The sequence below is a fragment of the Xyrauchen texanus genome, chromosome 25, assembly GCF_025860055.1.
Source record: "Xyrauchen texanus isolate HMW12.3.18 chromosome 25, RBS_HiC_50CHRs, whole genome shotgun sequence".
In the NCBI taxonomy this organism is placed as follows: Eukaryota; Metazoa; Chordata; class Actinopteri; order Cypriniformes; family Catostomidae; genus Xyrauchen; species Xyrauchen texanus.
The window spans coordinates 23618365-23643381 of record NC_068300.1 but is presented as its reverse complement, the minus strand read 5'-3'; the positions used below and the strand labels follow the sequence as shown (position 1 = coordinate 23643381).

The following is a 25017-nucleotide window of genomic DNA, read 5'->3' as shown; positions in this document are numbered from 1 at the left end:
TCTTAACTCTGTCTTTTCATATAACCATTTGCCACCCCCATATTTTGACAGCAAAAAAGTAACGATGAGCTGACAGAAAGAAAGATGGAATGAGGAATATAAAAATCCAAATATCTGTTGTCAGGTTATTAAGAAACTTCTCCTGTTTTAAGAGATGCATTTTAAAGCAATAGTTCACCCAATATGAACATTCTTTCATCATTCACTCATCCTCATGTTATTCCAAACCCGTATGACTTTCTTGCTTCCTTAGTACATTAAAGGAGATATTTTGAGGACTAGTCACTCTTTTCCATGCAATTATAATGAATGGGAACTGGAGCTTTCCAGCTTCAAAAAGGATGCAAAACACAATACAAGTATTATAAATCGGTTCAGATACAATTTATGCTCTATATTCTAAGTTTTCTGAAGTATTTGACAGAATTGTTTGAGGAAAAAGGATAACATTTTTATGCACCGAGGGGAGCAAAAGCAGATGTTAAGATTTTCAGTATCTAATGACTTTAATTTCAGTCAAAAAACTATCGTATGGCTTCCGAGGTCTTGGAATACTGCCCAGAAGTCACAGGGCCCACATTTATGATGCTTTTATTATGTTTTTTTTTTTCATTTTTTTAAGTTTGAAAGCTCTGGTCCCCATTCATTTTAATAGAATGGAAAAGAGTGTCCAGTACATTCTTCACAATTTCTCATTTTGTGTTCCATGGACGAAAGAATGTAATGCGGATGTGGAACAACATGAGAGTGACAGAATTTTCATTTTTGGGTTAACTATTTCTTTATTTCCATTTCAAGGATTCAGTCTTTCAAGCTGCTGAAACAACATTTCGGCACATTTTGATGGAATAGAATGACAAGCTTGACACAGAACCTTGTATAAATAATTCCAGTGGGTTAATTCATGTACATATTAAATATTCTGCCTGCTTTTTTTCATGGAGTGTGAATAAAAGCCCTGGCCCCGGTAGAGTGCTTAAGATGAAAGGGGCTTCATTCCCACTGTACATATCAGGGAAGCGAGAGTTTGCAGCAAGTTTTGCACATCGGAGTGCTGAGCATAAGGCTCACAGCAGGAGAGGGACAGCAGCAGCCTGCTATTCCCACGCAACAGCCTCCTCAAACACAATGTGGACCGTTTCATCTAAACAGGTCGTCCTCTAACCATGGAACTGTGTTAAAGGCTAATATGTCATGTACATTTAATGAATTCTCATTACATTAGGCAGAAACCGCCCATTGGCCCCTTTTGTATATGTTTGTGTAACCTTTTAGTGAAGCTATATTTAATTTCCCCTTGTACACCTATAAGTGCTAAATGACAACAATGGAACTGAACACAGCGGACTCAAGACTGTTTTGAACTACTTTTACCTTGAGACTGCATCTTAAAAACAGACTTCTTATAGTGCGACACCATAAAAAACAGCAAGACGTGACGCAACTAAAAAAGACATCGGTCTGATGCATATGTACATAGACCAATTATAAAAATGTGATATAAGCATCAAAGAAAATCACATGATGGTGTACAAAATAATTTCCAGCTAAAGGCTGGTCTATTTAGGCTGCTTGAAAAGAAAGAAAAGAAAAACAGAAGTTGCTCACCGACACTACCAGTAATAAACTCAATATTAATGACAGCTATGTCAGTATTTTAAGACTTCCTTAAAAGACACCAGCTAAGACAGCAACCCAGAACAAAGTTCATTTGATGTGTATTTTAATTCATGTGACATCTATACTGCTTTAGAATCTATTGTGAAGAAAATAACTACAGTGTATTCAATGTTTTTACTATGGAATAGGTTCAACTTTGAATCCTTACATAAAGATACATCATTATCCGACATTATTTTGGACAAAACCCCTTAAAATCATACATCCACAATATTGGACAAAACCCTTTAAGCATTTTTTATTTAAATGTTGTGTACTAACCATGAGCTATAAGCAAATCTGTTGTAAGCAAACATAAAATGCTGTACGTTTTGATCTGTGTGTTTTTTTGTTGTGGCAAACTGTGTACTCTTAATTAAGATCATCAGTGTTGGCAGGCATGGTTTGTCATCAGGCAAATGGGCTGCTGATGATTAAACCTAAAATAATAGCTTTCCTGGTGTGTGCATAAATTATATTTGGATGTTTAATAAACGTGTGTGTCTAATTTGAGCCAAAACACCCTGCAGTCAATTAATTTCCTTTACTTCTCTTTCCAAGCCAGCTGCTTGCTGTGGTCAACAGCCCTTTTAGATATGCAGTAATTCAGCATGTATCAAAGTCCCCACGGTTGTCAGAACACAGAAAATAAAACTAAATACTATCACAATTTGAATGGGAGAATTCACTAACAGTTCTCTAATGGTACCTCAACATAAAACCCTGCATCTTAGTTATTTACTAACCACCCACAATCTAGTTTAATCAGGTGCTAAATGTGCTAAAATAGCACTGCACTGTGAGTATTTATATTTAGTAATTGTTATACTTTTCAGGGCAAATATGCTACCTTTTTGTGTAAATTATGCTTACTGTGGATTGCATCTGCACCTGCACCTGCACTTTTTTTAAAACATTCTTTTCTTTTTGACCCCCAATGTTTGAGTAGTTTAAAAGCAAAATTATGTTTACTGAGCATTCATTCTTTACGTTCAGCGGAGATATGAGAGGTTTAAGTGTTATTTCAATGTTCTATTCAACATGTAATTTGCATAATACTGCTAAGAGACACATGTTATAAAATGCTGTATTTACTGTAATGCATGAAAAGCTAGATCAGTAGGAGCTGAACGGATCTCTATCTTGTTTTTGCAGTTGCAAGCTGCTCTGTATAACCCCGTCCAGTGTGCTCTTCTTGGTTTCTCTGCTGCCAGCACATCCTTGCCTCAGGGATACCTCTGGGTAGGTTAATTTTCACACAGTGAGAATATATATTCTTCAGTCTTCCCTCAGGACAGGAACATTATAATATCTCTATATAAAGTGGCAAGAAAAAGTATGTGAACCCTTTGGAATTAGCTGGTTTTCTGCAGTAATTGCTCATACAATTTGATCTCATCTTCATCAAAGTCACAAGTACAGACAAAGCACAATGTGCTTAAGGTAACAACACACAAACAGTTATAATATTTCATGTCTTTGTTTAATGGGATGTGTCCAATATTCACAGTGCTGTGGAAAATTAAGTGAACCCAATGATTTAATAACTGGCCAATGCTCCTTTGGCCGCAATAACCTCAACCAAGAAATTCTGGTAGCTGAGTATTAGATCTGCTCAATATTCAGAAGGAATTTTGGACCTCTCTTCCTTACAGAAATGCTACAGCTCAGCCTTCTTAGAATGCCTGGTGTGAGAGGCTCTCTTGAGGACATTTCACAGCATTTCTTTTTTTTTTCTCCCCAATTTGGAATGCCCAATTCCCAATATGCTCTGTGGTGTATTGAATCGCCTCAATCTGGGTGACATTAGATGAATCTCAGTTGCCTCTGTCTGAGACATCAACCCGCGCATCTTATCACATGGTTTGTTGAGGATGTGTGGAGGCTTCAAGCTATTCTCCGCAGCATCCATGCACAACTCACCACGTGCCCCACCGAGAGCGAACCACATTATAGCGACCACGATGAGGTTACCCCATGTGACTCTACCCTCCCTAGCAACTGGGCCAATTTGGTTGCTTAGGAGACCTGGCTGGAGTCATTCAGCACTGCCTGGATTCGAACTTGCAGCTCCAGGGGTGGTAGTCAGCATCTTTGCTCACTGAGATACCCAGGCCCCCACAGCATTTCTATTGGTTTAAGGTCTAGGCTCTGATTGGGCCACTTCAAAAGGGTGGATTTTCTTTTTTGAAGCCATTCTGTATTGAAATTACTTCGAAGTTTAGGGTCATTGTTCTGCTGCATCACCCAACTTTTACTGAGCTTCAGCTGGCACACAGCCACCATGACATTGTCCTTGAGGATATCTTGATCAACTTGGGAATTCATTTTTCTCTTGATGATGGCAAGTGGGCCAGGCCCCGAACCAGCAAAACAGCCCCAAATCATGATGTTCCCTCCATGGTCCTTCTCCGTTGTATGATATTTTCATGTTGATATGCAGTGCCCTTTTTATGGCATACGTAATGCTGCGTGATCTTCTATATCAGTCCACAAAACATTTTCCCAGCGTTGTGAAGCAGTTTCCTTCCTGGTGTCCTGCCATGGACACCATGCCTGTTTTTTCTGTATAGTAGACTCATGAAAAGAGATGTTAACCAGTTCTAATGATTCCTTCAATTCTTCAGCTGTCACTCTTGGGTTATTATTTTTTATTTTTTTTTTTGCCTCATTGAGCATTCTGTGGTGTGCCCTTTCAGTCACCTTGCTGGTTGGCCACAGTACTAAATCGTCTCCATTTCTAGAAAATGTGTCTAACTGTGGACAGATGCTCACCAAGATAACTTTGTAACCCTTTCCAGCTTTATGCATAGCAACAATTCTTGATCATAGGTCTTCTGAGATCTCTTTTTTTGCGAGGCATTGTCCACGTCAGCAGATGCTTCTTGTGTTTGAGTGCTTTTTATAAGTCAAAGTAGCTCTGATTCACAACTCTAATCTCGTTTCATTTATTGGATGCTAGATTTGCCAACTCCTGATTCTAATTAACTTTTTTGTTGTCTTTAGCATAGGGATACAATGACTTTTTTCACAGCACGGTTCATTTTTAATGGAATGAGTTTAATAAAGACATGAAAGATTATAATTGTTTGTGTTGTTAGCTTAAGCACAATTGTGCCTTATCTATAATTATGAATTTAATGAAGATGAGAGAACATTTTATGAGCAATTACTGCAGAAAATCAGCTAATTCCAAAGGGTTCACATACTTTTTCTTGCCACTATATCTCTGAAGCTACAGTTGTGGACATGAGCTACTTGCATGTGGTATTAAAAGGAGGGACATTTGCATTCTATAGAGCATTTGACTGGACAAAATGTTGTATATGCCCATAAGTGCATGATGTGTAATTTTGGTCCGTTGTCTCAAAGAGAGACACTGCACATTTATATATTTACTCATAAGTTCATTTTGTCAACTGTTAGGAGTTTGTTAGCATCTTTTCTAGCCTAAATGCTAACAGACATGGACTTAACACCTCAAAACTACAATTTAGATTTCTTGGGTTCTTAACCCTCTGGGGTCGGCGGACGTGCTGGCGCGTCCTGCTGGATATTTTCTTCATTACAGCAGAAACAACTTAAAATACTCCGTCATTTTTGGGTATACAGATAAGTGTAAGACATCATTAGAGACTATAAAGGGTCTACTTTTATTGTGTACACTCACAATAACAACAAAATCTTGTGCTTTTGTAAAATAAAGAAAATAAAAAGGGGGAGCTTTCAGCAGTCTCTGTGTTCACAAGCATGTTTCAGAAACGGGTCACAAAAATGAACTGAAACTCCGCAAATACTTATCACATAAACATGAAACATATGTCTAAAGAAAGCTTAAAATGTCTACTTTTAAATAAAACAATTCAAATTTAAAACAAATATTCTCCTGCAATGCAATCTGTTTGAAACAACGCGATGTACAGTTTTTACTAGGCTATCTAATTATCTGTAATGTGATCACACCCACCAGCAAAGCGCGCCATTCATGCGCTAATGTGCTGAGACGATCAATGCAAATGTACACGCCCCCGACGATGAGGTTTAATGTAAACACAACACAACTCAACTTTTCTGCGAGTTTGTAACGTTACACGGGCGACTGTGAGGTTTGATTTAAACACATTTCATTCATTTTTCTGCGCGTTTGTGATGATATACAGGCGATCAAACTCCTGGATATTAAGGAAGAGTTAACATTTTCCTCAGAAAAAGAGCAGGACTGCGATGAACATTTGTATTTTGAAGAGAGACTTGATCCAGCCGAGGATACAATTTCAGATGAGTAAGTCCTTGAGTTTTCATTAGTTGACATGCTATTTTATATAAACATGTTCATATTTTACTAATGTGACCATTTCCAGACTTGCCAGCCTGGATTCAGAGTATTGACATTTGAAATATGTCCTAATAAGCAAGTTTTAGTTACATTTTAAATGCTGTTTTGGCTAAAGCAGGTATTTAAATTGAATGCTGTATAATATAAATATGATATGTAATATGATATAAAATTATATGAATGTTTAGATTATATTTTAAATAGCAATTATGCTGCCTCATTATCATAAACAAAGCTTGTGCTTGCAAATATGTGTTCAGATTAAATGAGTAAAATGCACTTTAAATATTCCCATATTAGAAAATCTGCATATTATAATGATTTCTGAAGGATCATGTGACACTGAAGACTGCAGTAATGCTGCTGAAAATTCAGCTTTGATCACAAATTGCATTTTACAATATATTCAAATAGAAAACTGTTCTTTTAAATTGTAAATTGAGTTCAGAATATCAATGTTGTTTCTGTAATTTGGATCAAATAAATGCAGTCTTGGTGAGCAGAAGAGACTTCTTTTAACGGTAGTGTAGGTCTAAAATTAAGTAAAGTCTTTATGTAAAGAAAATATATGGTCAGATTACTTCTTTTATCTTAAAACTTGATTTGGATCATTAAATCTCCTCGCATTCATTCTCTATCCCTCATTGATAGGCCCAGGGGAGGGGTCTTTGTCTCTCATGTGTGAATTACAATGAATATTCATGATCATTCAGGCCTCCTCGCATATTACCTTTCAACACTAAAATTGTCTTACAAAAGTTAAATTACTATATTGTTTTGTTGAGTGATCAGTATGGTTTTCACATCATTTTGTAGCAAAAACTCTAGGTTACAAGATCCAGTTCTTAAAAGTCTTGTGGACAAATGTTTAGTATGTGTTATATGGCTTTATTTCAGTGACTTAAAATTTTTGTTTTTTCAAAAACCATGCATAAACGTTATTTTCTCAAAAATACAAACGTGTACATACATGTTGCTCACATATTATTGTAGCCCAGATTGTGTTGAATACAGTGTTATCAGACTTTAGCCATTAATATGTTTTTAAGCAACTGAAAAAAGCACAAATGTCAAGGCATGTCAAAACTTCTCCAGGGCCCAAAATACCCTCAGACCCCAGAGGGTTAAAGTAAGTAGTCATGAAGTGAATGCTTTTATTCAAAGTGACTTATTACAGTGATAAATGCCTGGCTCAAGGGCATAATGATGATAGCTTATGGATCACTCCTTGCATGGGTTGGACCAAAAATCTGTTCGTTACTAGGTTACCAGCCTGGAACTTTAACCACTACAGCACAGCATATAATAAGCATAATTTCCCTGCAATATATGCAGTGCCTTGCAAAACTATTCAGACAATGCAGTTCTCTAAAATTAAAGTATTTTTCAAACACCTGAAGAAAGTGATTGTAGCAGGAGCTTAAAAAAGCTGTTGATATTGTTTGATCGGATTAGAAAGGCATTTGAACAGCTCTAGAAACAAACATCAAATACTCTACATCAAAAGATATTTCTATAAATCATTTATCTCGTGGCTTTGCTTCTACTGTGTTTTTTTCTTTTCTTCTTGCTTCTCCCGCAGCCCCTCAGAGGGATATGCCAATGACTTCAGGCACGGGATGTCCTCCTTATGTTTGTTTTCCTCTTTGTTGTCTTTCGACTCAACAGGTGGCTAGTGGGGGTGATGGTTCCCACGGGCAGGTGGAGATTTTCTCCCTTAACAGACCCACTCCACGTTCTGTTAAGAGTTTCTCTCTTGGTTCCCAAGTGCTTTGTCTGGAGTATATCACAGAGCCCAGCACTGATGAGGAACAGGAGGTACAGGCCACTGAAGTTCCTTTTAAAATTGGCAACACCATCTGTGTGGGATTACAGGATGGCAAGTGAGTTCATTTGAATTGAGATTATTGTAATCATTACGTTGTTGATTTTATGCAGAAAGACAGAATGAATTTGCTCCTTTCCTTTTAGTGGGGAGAAGTTGACAAACTTGTGTGTGTTTCTTCAGCATACTAGTTTACGGCAGTGTGGACACTGCTGCTCAGTGTCTCCTAACATTCTGTAACCCAGAGGTCAGTCCAGTTTTGTGCCTGAAACACTCTGCCAACTTTCTCTTTGCTGGACTCAGTAATGGAAAGGTTGCAGTTTACAACAGAAAGAGTGGAGGTAAATCGATTTCTTATCATTTAAACATGAAGTGTGTATTTGTGCACCATTTGCATCACTTTATGGAGTTGGAAAAATAACTGTTTTCAAACTGGTTCTCAAACCGGCCCAAATGCATGGTGTTGGTTGAGATAATGGCATTGGTTGCTGTGTCATGTTTGTTGGGATACTCAAACAAACAGAGCATTGTGTTGAAAGAATCACAGAATTACACATTATTGGGTGCGAAATGCTACGAAATGTTACTTTATAGTTGTCTTCATATTAATTTGGGATTGCGTAAAGTATTTTACATCAAAAAATAACTTTTCCAGCCATTTTGGTTCCAGAAATACTTTTCCCATTTATTTTTTAACAAAGGGATTTAAAACATTCTTCTTAAAAGCGTTACAAACATGAACTAAATCAACCAGCTTTGAGGTGAATCCCAACCTTAAAAACTTTGATTTTAAGTAGACATTTTTGAAAATCGGACAAAAAGTCAAAGTTACAAGAATATGTACTTAACGTCTTTCATCAGGCTATGAACTACAATCCCATGAATCATTGCGAATGAAGTAATCAAAATAAAAACGATTGAAAGTGGTTGTTTATAAGTATAGAAACAATATATTAACATTTTATGGCAAAAAATTCTGATAAATATCATTACTGTATATAAGTAGTTTGAGAGCGTAGGGAGACCGACTTGATTGCACCATTTACAGTGCATCTTGGGAGCAGGCAGTCACTGCTGAGCTCTTTTCCAGTGGTTTGTTAGCCACAATTCTCTGATCGGTGGATCTTTGCTTGAAATAACACAGTTAAAATAATGCACACATTAAGGCTTTAGCAGAAACATATCGATTCACCTCAGAGCTCACAGTAGGCATGTATTTAAAGTAGGGCTGTCTATTTAACACGTTTCTTCAGTGTGATTAATTTGATTAAAAATAAAGCGTTAAAAATATTAACGGAATTAATTGCAATGCCTCCGGACCGTAATAAGGAAGATAAGGAAGTACTACAAATGCAAGCTTGTAGTACCACCTGTTTACTCCAGAGGGCAGTAAGTGAAACTTCAGCTGTATGAGCAACATGCAGTTTATACAGTGAACAAAACAACCCTCCAGCAGACATACAACACAAACATGTTACGTTCTTGCGTTCAAAACACTCGATGGAGCGCAAATTCGAAGTAAGAGATCTCAAGATGTGTTCTAAGAATTAAACTATATTGATTGACTTATGATCAATAATATGGTAGTAAATAATACATTGTAAATAATACATTGTATTCCAAAGCCGCTTTTTGTATTTTCTTATCAGTGACTAACTCTTCTGCCACAAGAATGTAATGCATTTTAATTATCTGAATAATTGTAAATATATATATATATATATATATATATATATATATATATATATATATATATATATATATATATATATATATATATATATATATTAATTTAATATATAAATATTTTTAATATTTAAAGATAACTATGTGTAGTTATTGAATCATTATATATTGAATTATTGTTATATGAGGGGCTTTCTCAGCAAATATTTATATATGTGATTAATTGTGATTAATCGGGACACCATGTAATTAATTTGATAAAAAAATTGTAATCGATTTTCAGCCCTAATTTAAAGGTTTCTAGGTTAAGTTAGCTTTATAATGTATACATTATTTTGTCTATGGAGAAAATGAATGGGATTTTTTCTTCCAGAACCAGACTGTGGCACTCTATTGCATTTTACATTTATTTTCTTTTACCCTTTAAATAGAAACAAGTAATACAAGGAAATTATCTTCTCAATTTCTATACTCTATAAATATGTGTTGGTATGTTATCAAGGATTTGTATATATTAGCAACAGTATATAGCACCTGTCCAATATTTTCAGTAGCACCTTTATATTCAGCATGGTCCATTTTGCGGTTACAGAGGGATTGTGGGATCCAGACTCCTGCAGACATGTGGTTATTGGATATGCACCCGTCCTCAAACTCCTCCGAATAGAAGAGTGTGTGTGGGCCAGCTGTGCCAACCAAGTCTCTGTGATTGAGGGCTCCTCTCTCAGGACTCAGGTATACAATAACTTATGATTAGACCCCTTTCCTCTGAGAAATTTGTTGGTGAAATTGAAGTGTGTTGAATGTGATTCCCTATCTTCATTATGAAGACATACAATGCACACCTGCCTTTTCTTAAGATTTGTTAAAAGAGTTAACTGTCACGTCACCAATCAAAGCCTGAGCTTCTTTCCAGAACAGTGGTTTGTATCAAAAGCTTGAAATGGTTCTTTTAAGCTTGAATTGTTCAAATGTTAAGGAAAATCCCTTATTATGGAATTAGTCATTTTTATTTGTTTAATGCTTTTCACAACACACAACATTTCAAAGCAGCTTTACATAAAATCATGTTTTAACAGAAAATGAAACTGTAATATCTATTGTGTAGATTAAATATGATTGTAAATTGTGTATAAAAATAAATAATTAAATAATACATGTTACTTAGAACCCCAGAGAGCAAGCCGAAGGCGACTGTGGTAAGGAACATAAAATTCCAGAAGATGGCCATTTCCCCTCTGGCTAACCAGCATGAAAATAATGCCAATATTAGTTATTTGTGTGCAGTGCATGGTTTGAAATTGGTAAACTAAGTAAGTTGTAAGGGCTAGTGTTTATACAAAGATTTTGTATGAACTGTAAGATTAATGACTAATGTCTTTCAATTCAATTCAATTCAATTCAATTTTATTTGTATAGCGCCTTTCACAACACACATCGTTTCAAAGCAGCTTCACAGAACATCAGCATTAACAGACGACAAAAACTGCAACGTCCATAAAGTCGATTAATCATCATTGTGTAATTTAGACAAAATTTGATTTTAATGGTTTAAAAATAATTAAATGATAATTATATTAATTATATTAACTCTTTCCCTTCCAAACACGGAATTTTCCGGGTTTTATGAAAAAAGCTTCCGCCAAACACGGAATTTTCCTGGTATCCGTGTTTTAGGTGGAATACTGATAAGAAAGACCCATACGCATGTTTTGAAAGAGTACGCAACTCTTTGATCAAAGAAACAGACTGCGATCGTCTTAAACGTAAGTGGAGTTTTGAGAATGTAGCTCAAAATGTAGATAGAAATGCCTTTTTCTCAGCTTTTTGTCCGAAATGTTGTTTTTGACAAAGCCTACCTTTAATGCCTTAATGGCATTAAAAATAACAAATGAAGATAAAATAAAATCGTTTTTATTTGCCTAAAAGCAGAGGCTCAGATCTTTATTTTGATATATAGCATCTTCATATATTCATGGAATTAAATATTCTGCGGGCCATTAAAGTTTTGCGAAAATCGTCAAAAACCCTGGCGGTGGCTGGCAACTTTTTTTTTTTTAAAACGCTGGCGGGGAAAGAGTTAATAACCCCAGTGAGCAAGCCGTGGCGACTGTGGCAAGGAACACAAAACTCCATAAGATTTAGATTAATGGAGAAAAATAACCTTGGGAGAAACCAGACTCACTGTGGGGGCCAGTTCCCCTCTGGCTAACATTATGAATGTAATGTAAATATTAATTATGTATAGGTAAAATCATGTTTTAAAATTATTAAACTAAGTGTTAAGGTGTCAGTGAGTAAAAATCGATTGTGTTTGAACTGTAAGATTAATGACCAAAGTCTTTGAAGTCCATCTAGATTAATTGTAGAGGTTCACATAGATGCAAGTGTCCCTGTCAATTGGCCGACGAAGGCTTTTGTGGGCAATAGTTAGTCTATGCATTCCATTTCACGATCGTAGTCCATCAATCGACCGCATTTAGTCATCATCATTCAGCGACATGTAGCAGTGGAGTCCAACATGAAGCAGGAATGGTGCTGGATCCAGCCGGTTCTGGTGACCTCAGGATAGGAGTCCGAGGTTGAGACAGGGAAACAAATAAAAAGATGTAAGCGTAGATGCCATTCAATTTATTGCAGAGTTTGAGATCATGCTCAATGTTTCTAGTTCCGGCAGACTCAACTAAAGCAGCCTAAGTGTGGGATAAATTAGGTGTATGCCTGGCTAAATAGATGAGTCTTTAGTCTAGACTTAAACTGAGAGAGTGTGTCTGCATCTCGAACAGTGTTTGGGAGATTATTCCATAGTTTAGGAGCCAAATATGAAAAGGATCTTCCTCCTTTTGTGGATTTTGATATTCTAGGAACTATTAATAGGCCAGAATTTTGCGATCTTAATGAACGTGTTGGAATATAGCGTGTTAGAAGATCACTTAAGTACTGCGTGAGCTAGACCATTCAAAGCTTTGTACGTAGATAACAGAATTTTAAAATCAATACGAAATTTAACAGGTAGCCAATGTAGCGATGATAAAATGGGGCTAATATGATCATATTTCTTGGTTCTCGTCAGCACTCTGGCTGCTGCATTTTGAACCAATTGAAGTTTATTTATTGATCTTGCTGGACATCCTCCCAGTAATGCATTACAATAATCTAGTCTTTGAATCCTGGATTAACTTCAGAAGTTCTCATTGGTGCATTTTCCTTTATTAGTTGGCTGATGAAGGCTTTTGTTGGCAATTAATTAATTGTTTATATATTCCATTCCAAGAGAGTAATCCATCAATAGACAAAGGTGATGCAAGCAGAGATCAATGAGGTGCATCAAAGTTCAACCAGCAGGTCATTTCATTGAGGTTCGAAGGGGTCCATTCTAAGTCTCAAGGTTCAGGCAGTGGTATATGGTATATGAAGTATCTGACAGTTTGATTTGGCATCAGTTCATCCTCTGAATCTATCATAAAGACTGAAGTGATGTCTGGCTACCACCGGCTGTAGTTTGTCGTAGCAGTGGATTGTCTGCATCCAAACAGTGCTAGGGAGACTATTCCATAGTTTTGGAGTCAAATAGGAAAAGGATATACCTCCTTTTGTTTGATATTCTAGGAAATGGTAACAGGGCAGAATTTTGTGATCGTAAAGAACGTGATGAAATATAGCGTGGTAGAAGTTTACTTAAGTACTGTGGAGCTAGACTTTTCAAAGCTTTGTATGTAGTTAACAGAATGTTAAAATTAATACAAAATTTAACAGGTAGCCAATGTAACAATGATAAAATTGGGCTAATATGATCATATTTCTTGGTTCTAGTGAACACTGAAGCTGCATTTTGAACCTATTGAAGTTTATTTATTGAACTTGCTGAACATCCTCACAGTAATGCATTACAATAATCTAGTCTCGAAGTCATGAATGCATTAATTCATTTTTCGGCATCAGCAACAGAGAGCATGTGTCATATTTTAGCAATATTTCTGAGGTGGAAGAATGCTGTCCTACAAACATTGGAAATTTGATTTTCAAAGGACAGATTGGTATCAAATATAACACCTAAGTTATTTGCTGTAGAAGATAACGTAACAGTACATCCATCAAAATTATGTAAAATTATATTCTAGCAGCTTATTTTTATAGGCTTTTGGTCCGATAATTTCTGCCTCTGTTTTGTCAGAATTGACTAGAATGCTAGATTCCATCCACTTTTCACTGTTTTGTTATCGACAAAGTGAAAATGCGTAAATTTTTTTTGCAAAATTTGCCGTCTTCTGCCTGTTCCCATTCAAATGGCCTTTTATCGATAAAAATTGTGTGTGTGATGATGTCATGCTTAAAATAAAATGAAAATAAAATAATTTTCACATAAGTTTTGGTTTATCACAAAAGAAATTTGCCCTTTAGCCGTTTCCATACAGAAATGTGTGTATCGCTAATTTTGTACCTTTTGCCTCACAGATTTTGAGACAATTCATTGAAATTAGTCAGCTTACATTCATTTTCATTTCACAATTAAATCAATCAGAAGATGAGGAATTGCAATCAAAAGGGAGCTGATGCCCTTCTGATAAGACTGTAATTTGGTCCTAATGTTGCGCCTATCGCACCGGTTCCGACCCAAAAGCGAATCATCATGGCTTCGTCGAGCTGGCAACCTGCACCAAGTAGTGGGGGAATCTTTCAGTTTTAGTATAAGGACCATCCATCGATGTGTATACAGTATGTACTATTCCTCGGTAGTATCATATTTGGGAGGATACTACCTTTTCTAATATTTTCGACATAAATGGGAGATTAGAAATCGGTCTATAATTAGCCAATTCAGGATCAAGCTGTGGCTTCTTAAGCAGTTTGATAACTGCCATTTTAAGGGAGTTAATAATATTAAGAAGAGGTTCTGAGATTACAGGGAATACCTTTTTTAAAAGTTTTTGATTTTTCTTTACTTTAATAGCTCTTCATGTCCTTTGACAGTGAATGATTGAAGTTGCTCATGAGGAGACACTTTTTTCTGAGGTGCTGTGACAGTTGATTGCATAGTTCCACATTTATTTCTGACGATTTCTATTTGATCAGTAAAGAAATTCATGAAATCATTACTGTTGTGCTGCGACGGAATATCACGTTCAGTCAAGGCTTTATTCTTAACAAATTTAGCCACAGTAATGAATAAACACCTAGGATTGTTGTGGTTATTTTCTATGAGTTTGCTGGCAGCTTTTAGTGCCTGTCTATATCTACAGACACTATCCTTCCATGCACCGTGAAATACCTCTAATTTTGTATTCTTCCACTTGCGCTCCATTTTACAAGCTGCTCTTTGAAAGCATGAGTGTCATCATTGTAACATGGTGCACTATTTTACTCAAAGTAAAATATTTTACTTTGAGTAAATATTTAGCACTATTTTACTCAAAGTAAAATGAGTAAAATATTATATTTTACTTACTCAAAGTAAAATAGTGCTGAATTTTATTACAAAAACAAATAGCTGATTTTTAAATTGCTGTTGATTACTTAGTCCACAAGAGGGCACAATAAATACATAAACAGTTCAGCAACATTATATTATTTCATAGAACATTCCTATCCTGCCTGTTAGAAAAGTGCATTTCATTTTCAACTAATGTGCATAAAATAAATAAATTAAAAGTTTTTGTTTGGGCGCCCTCGCCTCCACACCCTCGACTGTAGACTCCCGGCGGGCCGGATCTGACGAGTCTAGAGGATGCCTCCATAGGACCTGCTCCTCAGTCACTTTCCAGCCCCCAGCCGGGTACACAGGGCAAGGTATGTGCTTTGAGTTTTTTCTCAGCACAATTGTTTTGGGACGCAACTTTGCTCCCCGACATATTACCTGTTCCTCCGCTGTGAAGCCCCACCAGGAACGTCACGTGATCGTCCCATTAGTGCTCGGAGCTTGAATGCTTCGCTTACGCTTCCAACCCATTGCACTGGTGGGCCGGGATCAATCCGACTCGGCGATGTGATTTAGTTTGCCAGGCAGGGTTCTAAGGCCCTCAGCCAAGACAGGCGGTGCATGTTGGCCAATCTTGGATGCAAAAACTTATTCTAACGTGTATCCAGCATCTAGATTTGTTCGCAGCGGCAGACCTGAAGGATGCGTACTTTCACGTCTCACTTCACGGCACAGACCCTTTTTACGGCTCACGTCCGACGGCCCAACGTACCAGGTCCTCCTCTTCGGCTCATCGCCTGTCCCCTCGCGTCTTCACGAAGGTCGCAGATGCCTTAGACAGACCTATATTTTCTGCGGACAGGAGTCCCCCTATAGCAGGTGTCCCGATGTGTTCTGGTCACCACAGACGCCTCCAAACAGGGTCGGGGCGCCGCGTGCAGTGGGCACGCAGCAGCTGGCTCCTGGATGGGGCCTCGACTGGGTTGGCACATCAACTGTCTAGAGTTGCTGTTACTACATGCCCTGCGGAGGTTTCTTCCACTACTTTGGGGCAAGCATGTCTTGATTCGCTCAGACAGCTCCAACATGATAGCGTACATAAATTGCCAAGGCGGCTGTGCTCTCATCACATGTCGCAACTCGCCCGCCATCTCCTCCTTTGGAGCCAGCAACGACTAAGATTGTTGTGCGCCACTCATATCCCGGGCAACCTTAACACAGCAGCGGATGCACTGTCGCATCAGGGCACGCTCAGCGGAGAGTGGAGGCTCCAACCCAGGCTGTCCAGCTGATTTTTCAAGTCTCCGACAATTAAAGCTCTACCTACTGTAACTACTAGATCTGATAGAAAATTTGTAAATTCACCAAGGAAATCAAAATACGGCTAATAAACTGTAGCAATGGCAAAAGATGACAGAGATTTTTTATTTATATCTGACGTTGTCACATTAAGCATTATTAGTTCAAAAGACTTAAACTTATATCCTGTCCCCTGAGTAACACCAAAAACTTCACTGTAAATTGTAGCAAGACCTCCTCCTCGACCCTTCAGACGAGGCTCATGTTTATAACAATAACCTGGGGGAGTAGATTTATTTAAACTAATATATCCAGTTTAAGCCAGGTTTCAGTCATGCAGTGCACATCCAAACTATGATCTGTTATAATTTAATTTACAATTAGTGCTTTGGTGGAAAGATGTCTAATGTTTAGTGGCCCTACCTTTTATATGATGTTTATCTTCAAATTTTTCATTTTTATTTTATTTTCCAAGTTCGACCTTAATCAAATTTTTTCTAAATTATTTATTGAGGAGTGTTTTTGGTAGTTTGTGGAACAGACACAGTCTCTATATGATATCTAGGTGATACAGTCTCTATATGTTGTTGTTTATGTGACCTGTGTGATGTCTCAAAGCAGTTAGCAGACGTTTGGATTAACTAGTTTGTCTGCTTCCTGACCATGGCCCCAGTTAGTCAAATACTTCACTATTAAGACTATGAGCCAAATTACTTGAGAGGAGAGCAGCACCTTCCCTGGAGGGATGGAGTCTGATTCTCTTTAGCAGGTCAGATCTACCCACTTCTCACATTTCCAATTGTCTATAAATCATATGCTATTCTCCAGACACCACTCTGACATCCAGCCATTCAGTGATTCTAATCTACTATAAACCTTGTCACCACAACAAGTAGGTAGGGGACCAGAGTATATTACAGTGTCTGACATTGTTTTTGGAACTTCACACACCTCTTGAACATTATCTTTAGTCATCTCCAACTGGCAAAGCTGGACATTGTTAGTGCCGACATGAATAACAATTTGAGAAGAATCTATGTTTAGCATTAGCCAGCACTTGTACATTTGATTTGATGTCAGATGCCCGAGCCCCTGAGATGCATTTAACAATAGTGGCTTTAGTCTCTATTTCCACTTTCCGGTCAGGGAATATGATAAAAATTATTTAGTGTTGATATACCAAAATCAATTGTACTGTACTAAAGACACAGTCCACACTGACTGCTTTTCAAATGGCCTGCAAAAATAATTAACTTTCACATCAACATTCAAAGCCTGAGCTTTTTTCCATTAAAATGGTAACTATGGAAGCTTAAAATGGCTCTTTTATTTCAGAGTTTTATGTTTGAATCTGTTGTGTAGACGGCTTCCCATGCTGGATGCATTATGAGTGAGCATCTTAAGCCGCACATAAAAGGTATCCTCCCTGTAGAAGCCTAACAGCATGTTAGGGTGCTAGCCTTTGATCACTTCTGACAGCTGAGCCAACCTCTCTATTTTGCCGCAAGGAGCACACCCTCCCTCTAGCCTCCTTTTATGCTTAATATCAGGGTTGAATTCAGCTCTGGAAGTTTGAAATTCAGTTCAACTGGAAGATAAGAAGGGTACACATATGGACATGTCAACCGATTTACATTTGGAAGTCAGTTGATGTTTACTACTTATATTTACAGTATGTCTAACATGGAGAGAATGTATCTGTCAGAATGTTATTAGTCTTATGCAAAGGCACGTAGTTTAATCTTAGAAGGGGTGCAGAAAGTGCATGCATACACTTTAAATGCATTTCACCAAACACTCTTACACATTTGGGTCTTTATAGAGCCGGCATGTATATCTATCAAAAATGTATCTTCAAAATGCACAGATAGTGTAACATTCTCAAAATATTTTTAAGACAATTAGAAAATAATAAAATAAAATATATTTTGATTTTAAATTTTTCATATATCAAAGAGAAAATGCAACAAATCAGGACAAATCTAGAATGGGATTCATTATATTCACACTTTAACACTGAAATTTCATGAGACGCAACTGGCTGTCAAACACATATTAAGCTACACATAACATAAGATACACATAGGATACACATAAATATTTTCTCAGGCATATATTGAGTCTAAATAGATGTACAATTAGAATTTTTTTAAACTACTTAAAAGAGTATTCATCAAAAAATCCTCCATGTGCAGCAATGACAGCTTTGCAGACTCTTGGCATTCTAGCTGTCAGTTTGTCCAGATTCTCAGGTGACATTTCACCCCATGCTTCCTGTAGCACTTGCCATAGATGTGGCTGTCCTCTCGTGCACTTCTCACGTACATTACAGTCTAGCTGATCCCACAAAAGCTCAATGAGGTTAAAATACAAACACTTTTTTCCAATTACCTGTTGTCCAATATCTGTGTTTCTTTGCTCCCACTAACCTTTTCTTTTTGTTTTTCTGTTTCAAAAGTGACTTTTTCTTAGCAATACATGTGAGGCCTCTATTTCTCAAACTAGAGACTCTGATGTACTTATCCTCTTTTTTTGTTGTACATCTGGCCTTCCACATCTCTTTCTATCCTTGATAGAGTCAGTTGTCCTTGGAAGACTGCAGTGCATTAAATCTTTGAAATCTCCATTTTTTGCAATCTCAAGCATTGTATAGCTTTCATTACTCAAAACAATGATTAACTGACAGGTTTCTAGAGAAAGCTGTTTCTTTTTTAGCCATTTTTGACTTAATATTGACCTTTCATTTCATTTCATTCATTCACAGAACACAACAAATTCATGTTTACAGATTTAAAGAACCATTCTGTAAAAGAAAAGGACCTCCCAGAAGCCAAGTCCTGGCTTATAAATAGGGCCCTTGAAGACACATAATTAGTACTAATAACATCACAAAATAATCCACCCACCCAGTACCCATCCACAACAAACAACAACACCATTCACCACAAAATATCCACCCCCAACCAGCATATATCACGCATCTCATCCAACCCTCAAACAAAATCCGATAGTAGGGTATTCGAGAAAGCCAGATACATTAATAAATATGAATGAAACCTTCAGCCTTGTGGGGTCTATCATGCATAATGTTGTAACAATTTGTGTTTAAGATACTTTTTAAATATATCGAGAGAAGGTAGTTCCTTTATAGAATTGTCAATCTCATTCCAGATCCCAGGACCCCTACATGTTATACTAAAGCTGGTACACTTCAGCTTACGCTTTTCCCTCGTAATAAGGTTCTCCTTCTAGTGTTGTGGTCATGAATAGATGAGGTAACTGGAATGAGATGGCAAAGTTTTGGATGCAATTTATAAACTACATTATACATAATACAAGCATTTTGAAAACTGTTGCACTCAGCGAGCTTCAAAAGCTTATACCTATAAAAAAGCGGATCAGAGGGAGCATCATGCTTTGCCCATGATATTACACGTATAACTTTCTTCTGTAGGATCTGCAATTTTTCAAGATGGCTTGGATACGTGTTACACCATATAATATTACAATAATTTAGATGTGATTCAAAAGGGATCGGTACAGTGTTAGAAGAGCAATAAAAGGAAGATCATATCTCAATTTATAGAACAGACCAACATATTTTGACAATTCTTTTGTTAAACTCTCGATATGTTGTTTAAAGTTTAAGAACTCATCTAAATAAATACCTAAAAATTTGATGTTCTCTACTCTTTCAATTACTTTGTTATGTATTTTAATTTGTATCCTTTCAATGTTTACCCGGCTTCTATTTGAACGAAATATAATAAATTTGGTTTTAGATACATTCACTGATAATTTGTTACATGTAAACCAACTATCTACTTTAACTAATTCCTCATTAACAAGCTTTTGTAAAATATCTGGATTTTTATGAGACAAAAAAGATTAGTGTCATCTGCAAAGATAACCTGATGAAAAAGATTTGTTGAACTTATAATGTCATTTACATACAAAATAAAAGAAGTGGACCTAATATGGAGCCCTGGGGGACACCACAAACGGTACCTGTGCATTCTGAATAACTATTGTTAATTTGCACAAATTGCTCCCTATCAAGCAGGTAACTTTTGAACCAGCAGAGTGCCTTCCCTCTGACACCATAGTGTTGCAATTTCCCAATTAGAATTTCTAAATCAATGGTGTCGAAGGCTTTTGATAGATCTAAGAATAGACCAATACCAATCTCACCATTATCTATAGTGTCGTTGATTTTTTCAATGAGATCCAGCATTGCCAAACAGGTAGAGCTCTTTTTCCTAAATCCGTATTGAGATGGGATGAGTATATTCATTTTATCCAGGTAACCACTAAGTCTGTTGTACACAACCCTCTCAAATACCTTGGAAAACGTTGGTAAAATAGATATAGGTCGATAATTTTGTAAGTTATTTTTTCCACCAGATTTATAAATTGGTATAACTTTTGCAATTTTTGTCATTTTTGGTACTACTCCATGAGATAGAGAGAGGTTTATACAATAGACAAGTGGCTCTAGAATTTCATCTGCAATAGATTTAACAATCTTGCTACAAATATCATCCACACCAGCAGTATAAGAGCTTTCCATATTCATAATAATTTTCCGAACTTCCATTTTGTCGGTAGGTGTTAGAAAAAAGAATTCAGATAATTTCCTTTTAAATATTGTTGGTATGAAGCTCCCCTGGAGGATTTATAGATTTCGAAAGAGTCACACCTATAGAAGTAAAATAGTTGTTAAAACTTTTAGCGAGATCGTCATCATTAAGGTAGTGGTTATCATTATATTTGACATTGATTTCTGGAAGGACAGTTGCTTTTTGATTCGGCTAAGCACAGTATTTAGTACTCTCCAGCAACGCTTTTGATCACCATGAGAAGCCTTAATTAAATCAGTGTAGTAATTCCGCTTCCTTATTCAGTATTAACTTTGTGAGTTTATTTCTGAATATAAAATATTTTTCTTTATTTTCATTTGTTGGATTTTTAATATAGCATTTGTAGAGCTTATTTTTTCTTTTAATTGATTTTAGGATTCCCTTTGTAAGCCAAGTATTTTCATTGCTTCTATCTCCTTTAACACATTTTTCTGGTATTGTGATATTTATACTGTTGGTTAATTCATTGATAAAAGCACTATAGGCTTCTTCCGGAGTATTCCATCTAAATACAGAATCCCATGTTTTATGCCTAAGATTGCTCAGCAATTTATCTAAGTATTGTCCTGATAATACTTTTATGCTTTTTTTAAAAGGTAATGTATTCTTTTGTTGTTTCCTGGTCTTAGTATCCATGTCTATGAAAAGTACAATTGGAAAATGATCTGTGGTGTCTGATATAATTACACCTGAGTCAAAATGGACATTTATATTTGTAATAATATTATCAATAGTAGACTTAGTTGTTTCTGTTACTCTCGTATATGAGCTTATAGTTGGAAAAAAATTAGAAGAATACAAACAGTTTAAGAAATCATTTTTCGCACCATCATCTTTAGCTAAATTGATGTTAAAGTCAGCCAAGAATAAAACAATGTTTATTCATGTAATTGATGCTACTTAGTATTTCATCCAGTTTGGTCAAGAAACAATTTAAGTCAGAGTCAGGAGGTCGGTAGATTATTCCAACAATTATACTTTTCATATTTCCATTATGTATTTCAATAAATAAGGAATCTGATAGCCCATCATCCAAAAGTAGGTCATGAACCTTAAGACATACCAGTCTATTGCATACTGTGGCAACTCAAAAACAAACACATAGAAAATGTTAAGCTTCATTTAACAAACCAAAAAGCTTTCAGCTGTGTTTGATATTATGGCAAGTGATTTTCTAGTACCAAATTAACAATTTAAAATGATTACTGAAGGATAAGTTGTGATGGCTGCTGGTATGACTTTTTTCAAATAGTGTAATCATCAGTAATGTCCTGACTATACTTTGTGATCAGTTGAATGCCACTTTGAAGTACCAATTTCCTTCTGAAACAGCAAAATCTCTACATTATTCCAAACTTTTGGCCGCCAGTGTATGTGTATGGTGTATGGAATACTGATAATTCACATTTGTTGATATTTCATTGTTGCATAGAATATCTAAATTATATAGTATATATTTGGATGAATCTAGTACTCCATTTCTCTTGTTATAAAGAAATATATATCCTGTGATAGTAAACTTATATACGTAGATATGAAATAATCATAAACAATATAATTTATGGAATTGACCCTATACACTTTTGGTACTTAAACATCTAGTAAGGCAGTTTTGGCTTTTGTGTGTGTGTGTGTGTGCGTGTGCGTGTGCGTGTGTTACATTATTTATAAGACATAGATTGAGGAATACTAAAGAGGTGTGGGCACAACTCCAAAAAATGGATGAGGTACAGGGAGTGAAATGTGTCCCGGGTCTATAAAGACCAGAGGTATGCTTTTAAGTGTTAACTATAGACTGATATACAGTAAAATGTATTAAATGATTTGCAGATTAATTACTGTAATTTAAGTAATTAATTAAATTGATTTGCTAAGAAATGGCCATTAAGGAGATCATTAGTGTTATTGTGGCAGAAACAAAAAATTGCTTTAAAAGTCAATATAATGTTTTATTTACATACCATTGAAAATATGACTATAAATGGGCTACAGTGCACAGCAATTAATTTTTTAATCTATAGACACGTGTCCGACGGACGTTTTTGTGGTGTTGCGTCACATCTAGCTATTTTCAGCGGCAGGCACCATTAGCAACACATTTTTAAGATGCCGTTTCAAGGTAAATTTAATTTTGTAAAACCCTGCGGTCTGTTCCATTCTGCTGAGGGAATTTTGTATAATGTATACTTTAACATATAATATATTTACCCTTTTTCATTATTTTTTTAAATTAAATTTGCTTTGAATCTTGAACTAAATTCTGAATTTAATTTTGCTGTTTTAATTTTTCATGTTGCCTCTTAGTTTTATAATTATGATCACAGTGCTCTTTGATTGGTTTATAGTTTAAATCACTAATGTATAAATTGGGATATTTGCTCATTTAAGCTGTCATGTTTTTCCATTAAAGTTGACATTCTGGCCTTTGATTTTGACCAGCCTCACATGCCCAAACAGAATTTCAGTAGGCAGTATACTGCAAAGGATATTCATTCTTGAGGACTACCGTCAACAACGTTGTCTGAAGCTTGTGATGTTTTTTTTCTCTTTCCCCCCCTAGTCTAAATTCTTCATGCACTTCCTTGTTTTTATGCATTTTCATCATTTCCATTTTTTTAAATGTTTTTTTTAAATCTCAGAGTTTTGAAGCTCACCCAGACCCAATGGTTAGTGTGACGCACATGGTACGTGCTGGAGGAGGGGTGTGGATGGCGTTTTCAGAGGGATCATCCCTCCGTCTGTTTCACACAGAAACAATGGAACACCTCCAAGAGATCAACATTTCAACACACTCTGCATATTTCAGCCCCGGCAAGTGCAAGATATGATTATGATGCAGAATATCATTTCCTTAGTCTTTGATCCAATCCGGATGATGTTTTGGCACATAGGCCTTAAAAACTGGAACAAGGGTCTAAGTTTTATTTTATTTTTATTTTCACAGAAATATTTACAGCTGTAAAGAGCTTGAAACTGTTGGTTTGTAAAAATGTGTAGCAAATCAGTGACACTGTGTGATATGTCCTCTTTCTCTGCAGGACAAAAAACTGTGTGTGTAACTAGCCTGCTCATCTGCCAGGGACTGCTATGGGTGGGAACAGCTCAGGGCGTTATTGTCACCCTGCCAGTGCCCAGACTAGAGGGCATCCCCAAAATAACAGGTGAGCCACAATTAAAAAACAAAACAAAGTATTGTACCTGAGCCTTCTCTGTATAAAACTTATTCTTGAGGAACCTCAAATGCCACACTGGTGGAACCCTCTGGAGAACCTCTAGGCAAACTTTTAGCTCTCTGAAAAGTTGACTCTTAGTTCCAGCAAGACCACATAAAGACTCTTTCCTGCATTGATATTGTCAATATATTTTTATTTTTTTCCTCCTTGAAAGGGTTTCTAGGAAGCCACAGATAACAAAAATTCAGTTATTTAAACTTTTTGTTTAGGGGTGAATTTTGTGTGTCTTTTTGTAGAAAACTGCAGGGCCGTTTATGAGCATATGGGGGCCCTATAAGTGAAATCCTGATTTGCAGGGCCCCCTGGTGGCCCTAAGCGGCTGCTTGTTCCGCTTGTAGCTAGAAACGGCCCTGGCAGACTGTGACATTCAATGCACAAATCTTGATTTTTAAGCATGGTGTGAATTTTGTGTGACTTGAGCAAGCTGTGACATTCAAATAAAAATGTTTAATAAACAGAGGTGTAAACCTAGCCAAAGTAATGCATTTTTAAACGTAAACATAGTAGTGTGGAAGTGGCCTATATGATACCTATCTTTTTATAAAACATTTTTATCACCCACATTAGAAAGGTGTTTTCCTCCACCAAAAAATTTAATGTTTCGCAAACGCTGTCCATTACGTAAAGCATACACTGGCGGCCAAAAGTTTGGAATAATGTACAGATTTAGCTTTTTCAAAAGTAAATTGCTACTTAAATTCATCAAAGTGGCATTCAACTGATCACAAAATATAGTCAGGACATTGCTGATGTAAAACACAGCACCATCACTATTTAAAATTAAAAGTCATTTTTGATCAAATCTAGACAGACCCCATTTCCATCAGCCATCACTCCAACACCTTATCCTTGAGTAATCATGATAAATTGCTAATGTGGTCCTAGAAAATCACTTGCAATTATATCAAACACAGTTGAAAGGT

At 36.4% G+C, this 25017-nt stretch overlaps 1 protein-coding gene across 3 annotated transcripts in view; it reads left to right on the top strand.

The window, feature by feature from the left end:
* The window catches only part of LOC127618666 (rho guanine nucleotide exchange factor 10-like protein), a 65450-nt gene that overhangs the window by 37238 nt on the left and 3195 nt on the right, over positions 1–25017 (top strand). For all 3 annotated transcript variants that reach the window (XM_052091251.1, XM_052091250.1, XM_052091252.1), the window contains 6 exons: positions 2815–2901; positions 7664–7878; positions 8004–8161; positions 10099–10241; positions 23501–23672; positions 23900–24022. In XM_052091251.1, coding sequence (XP_051947211.1) covers positions 2815–2901; positions 7664–7878; positions 8004–8161; positions 10099–10241; positions 23501–23672; positions 23900–24022 — 898 coding nt within the window. The remainder of the gene's footprint in view (positions 1–2814; positions 2902–7663; positions 7879–8003; positions 8162–10098; positions 10242–23500; positions 23673–23899; positions 24023–25017) is intronic.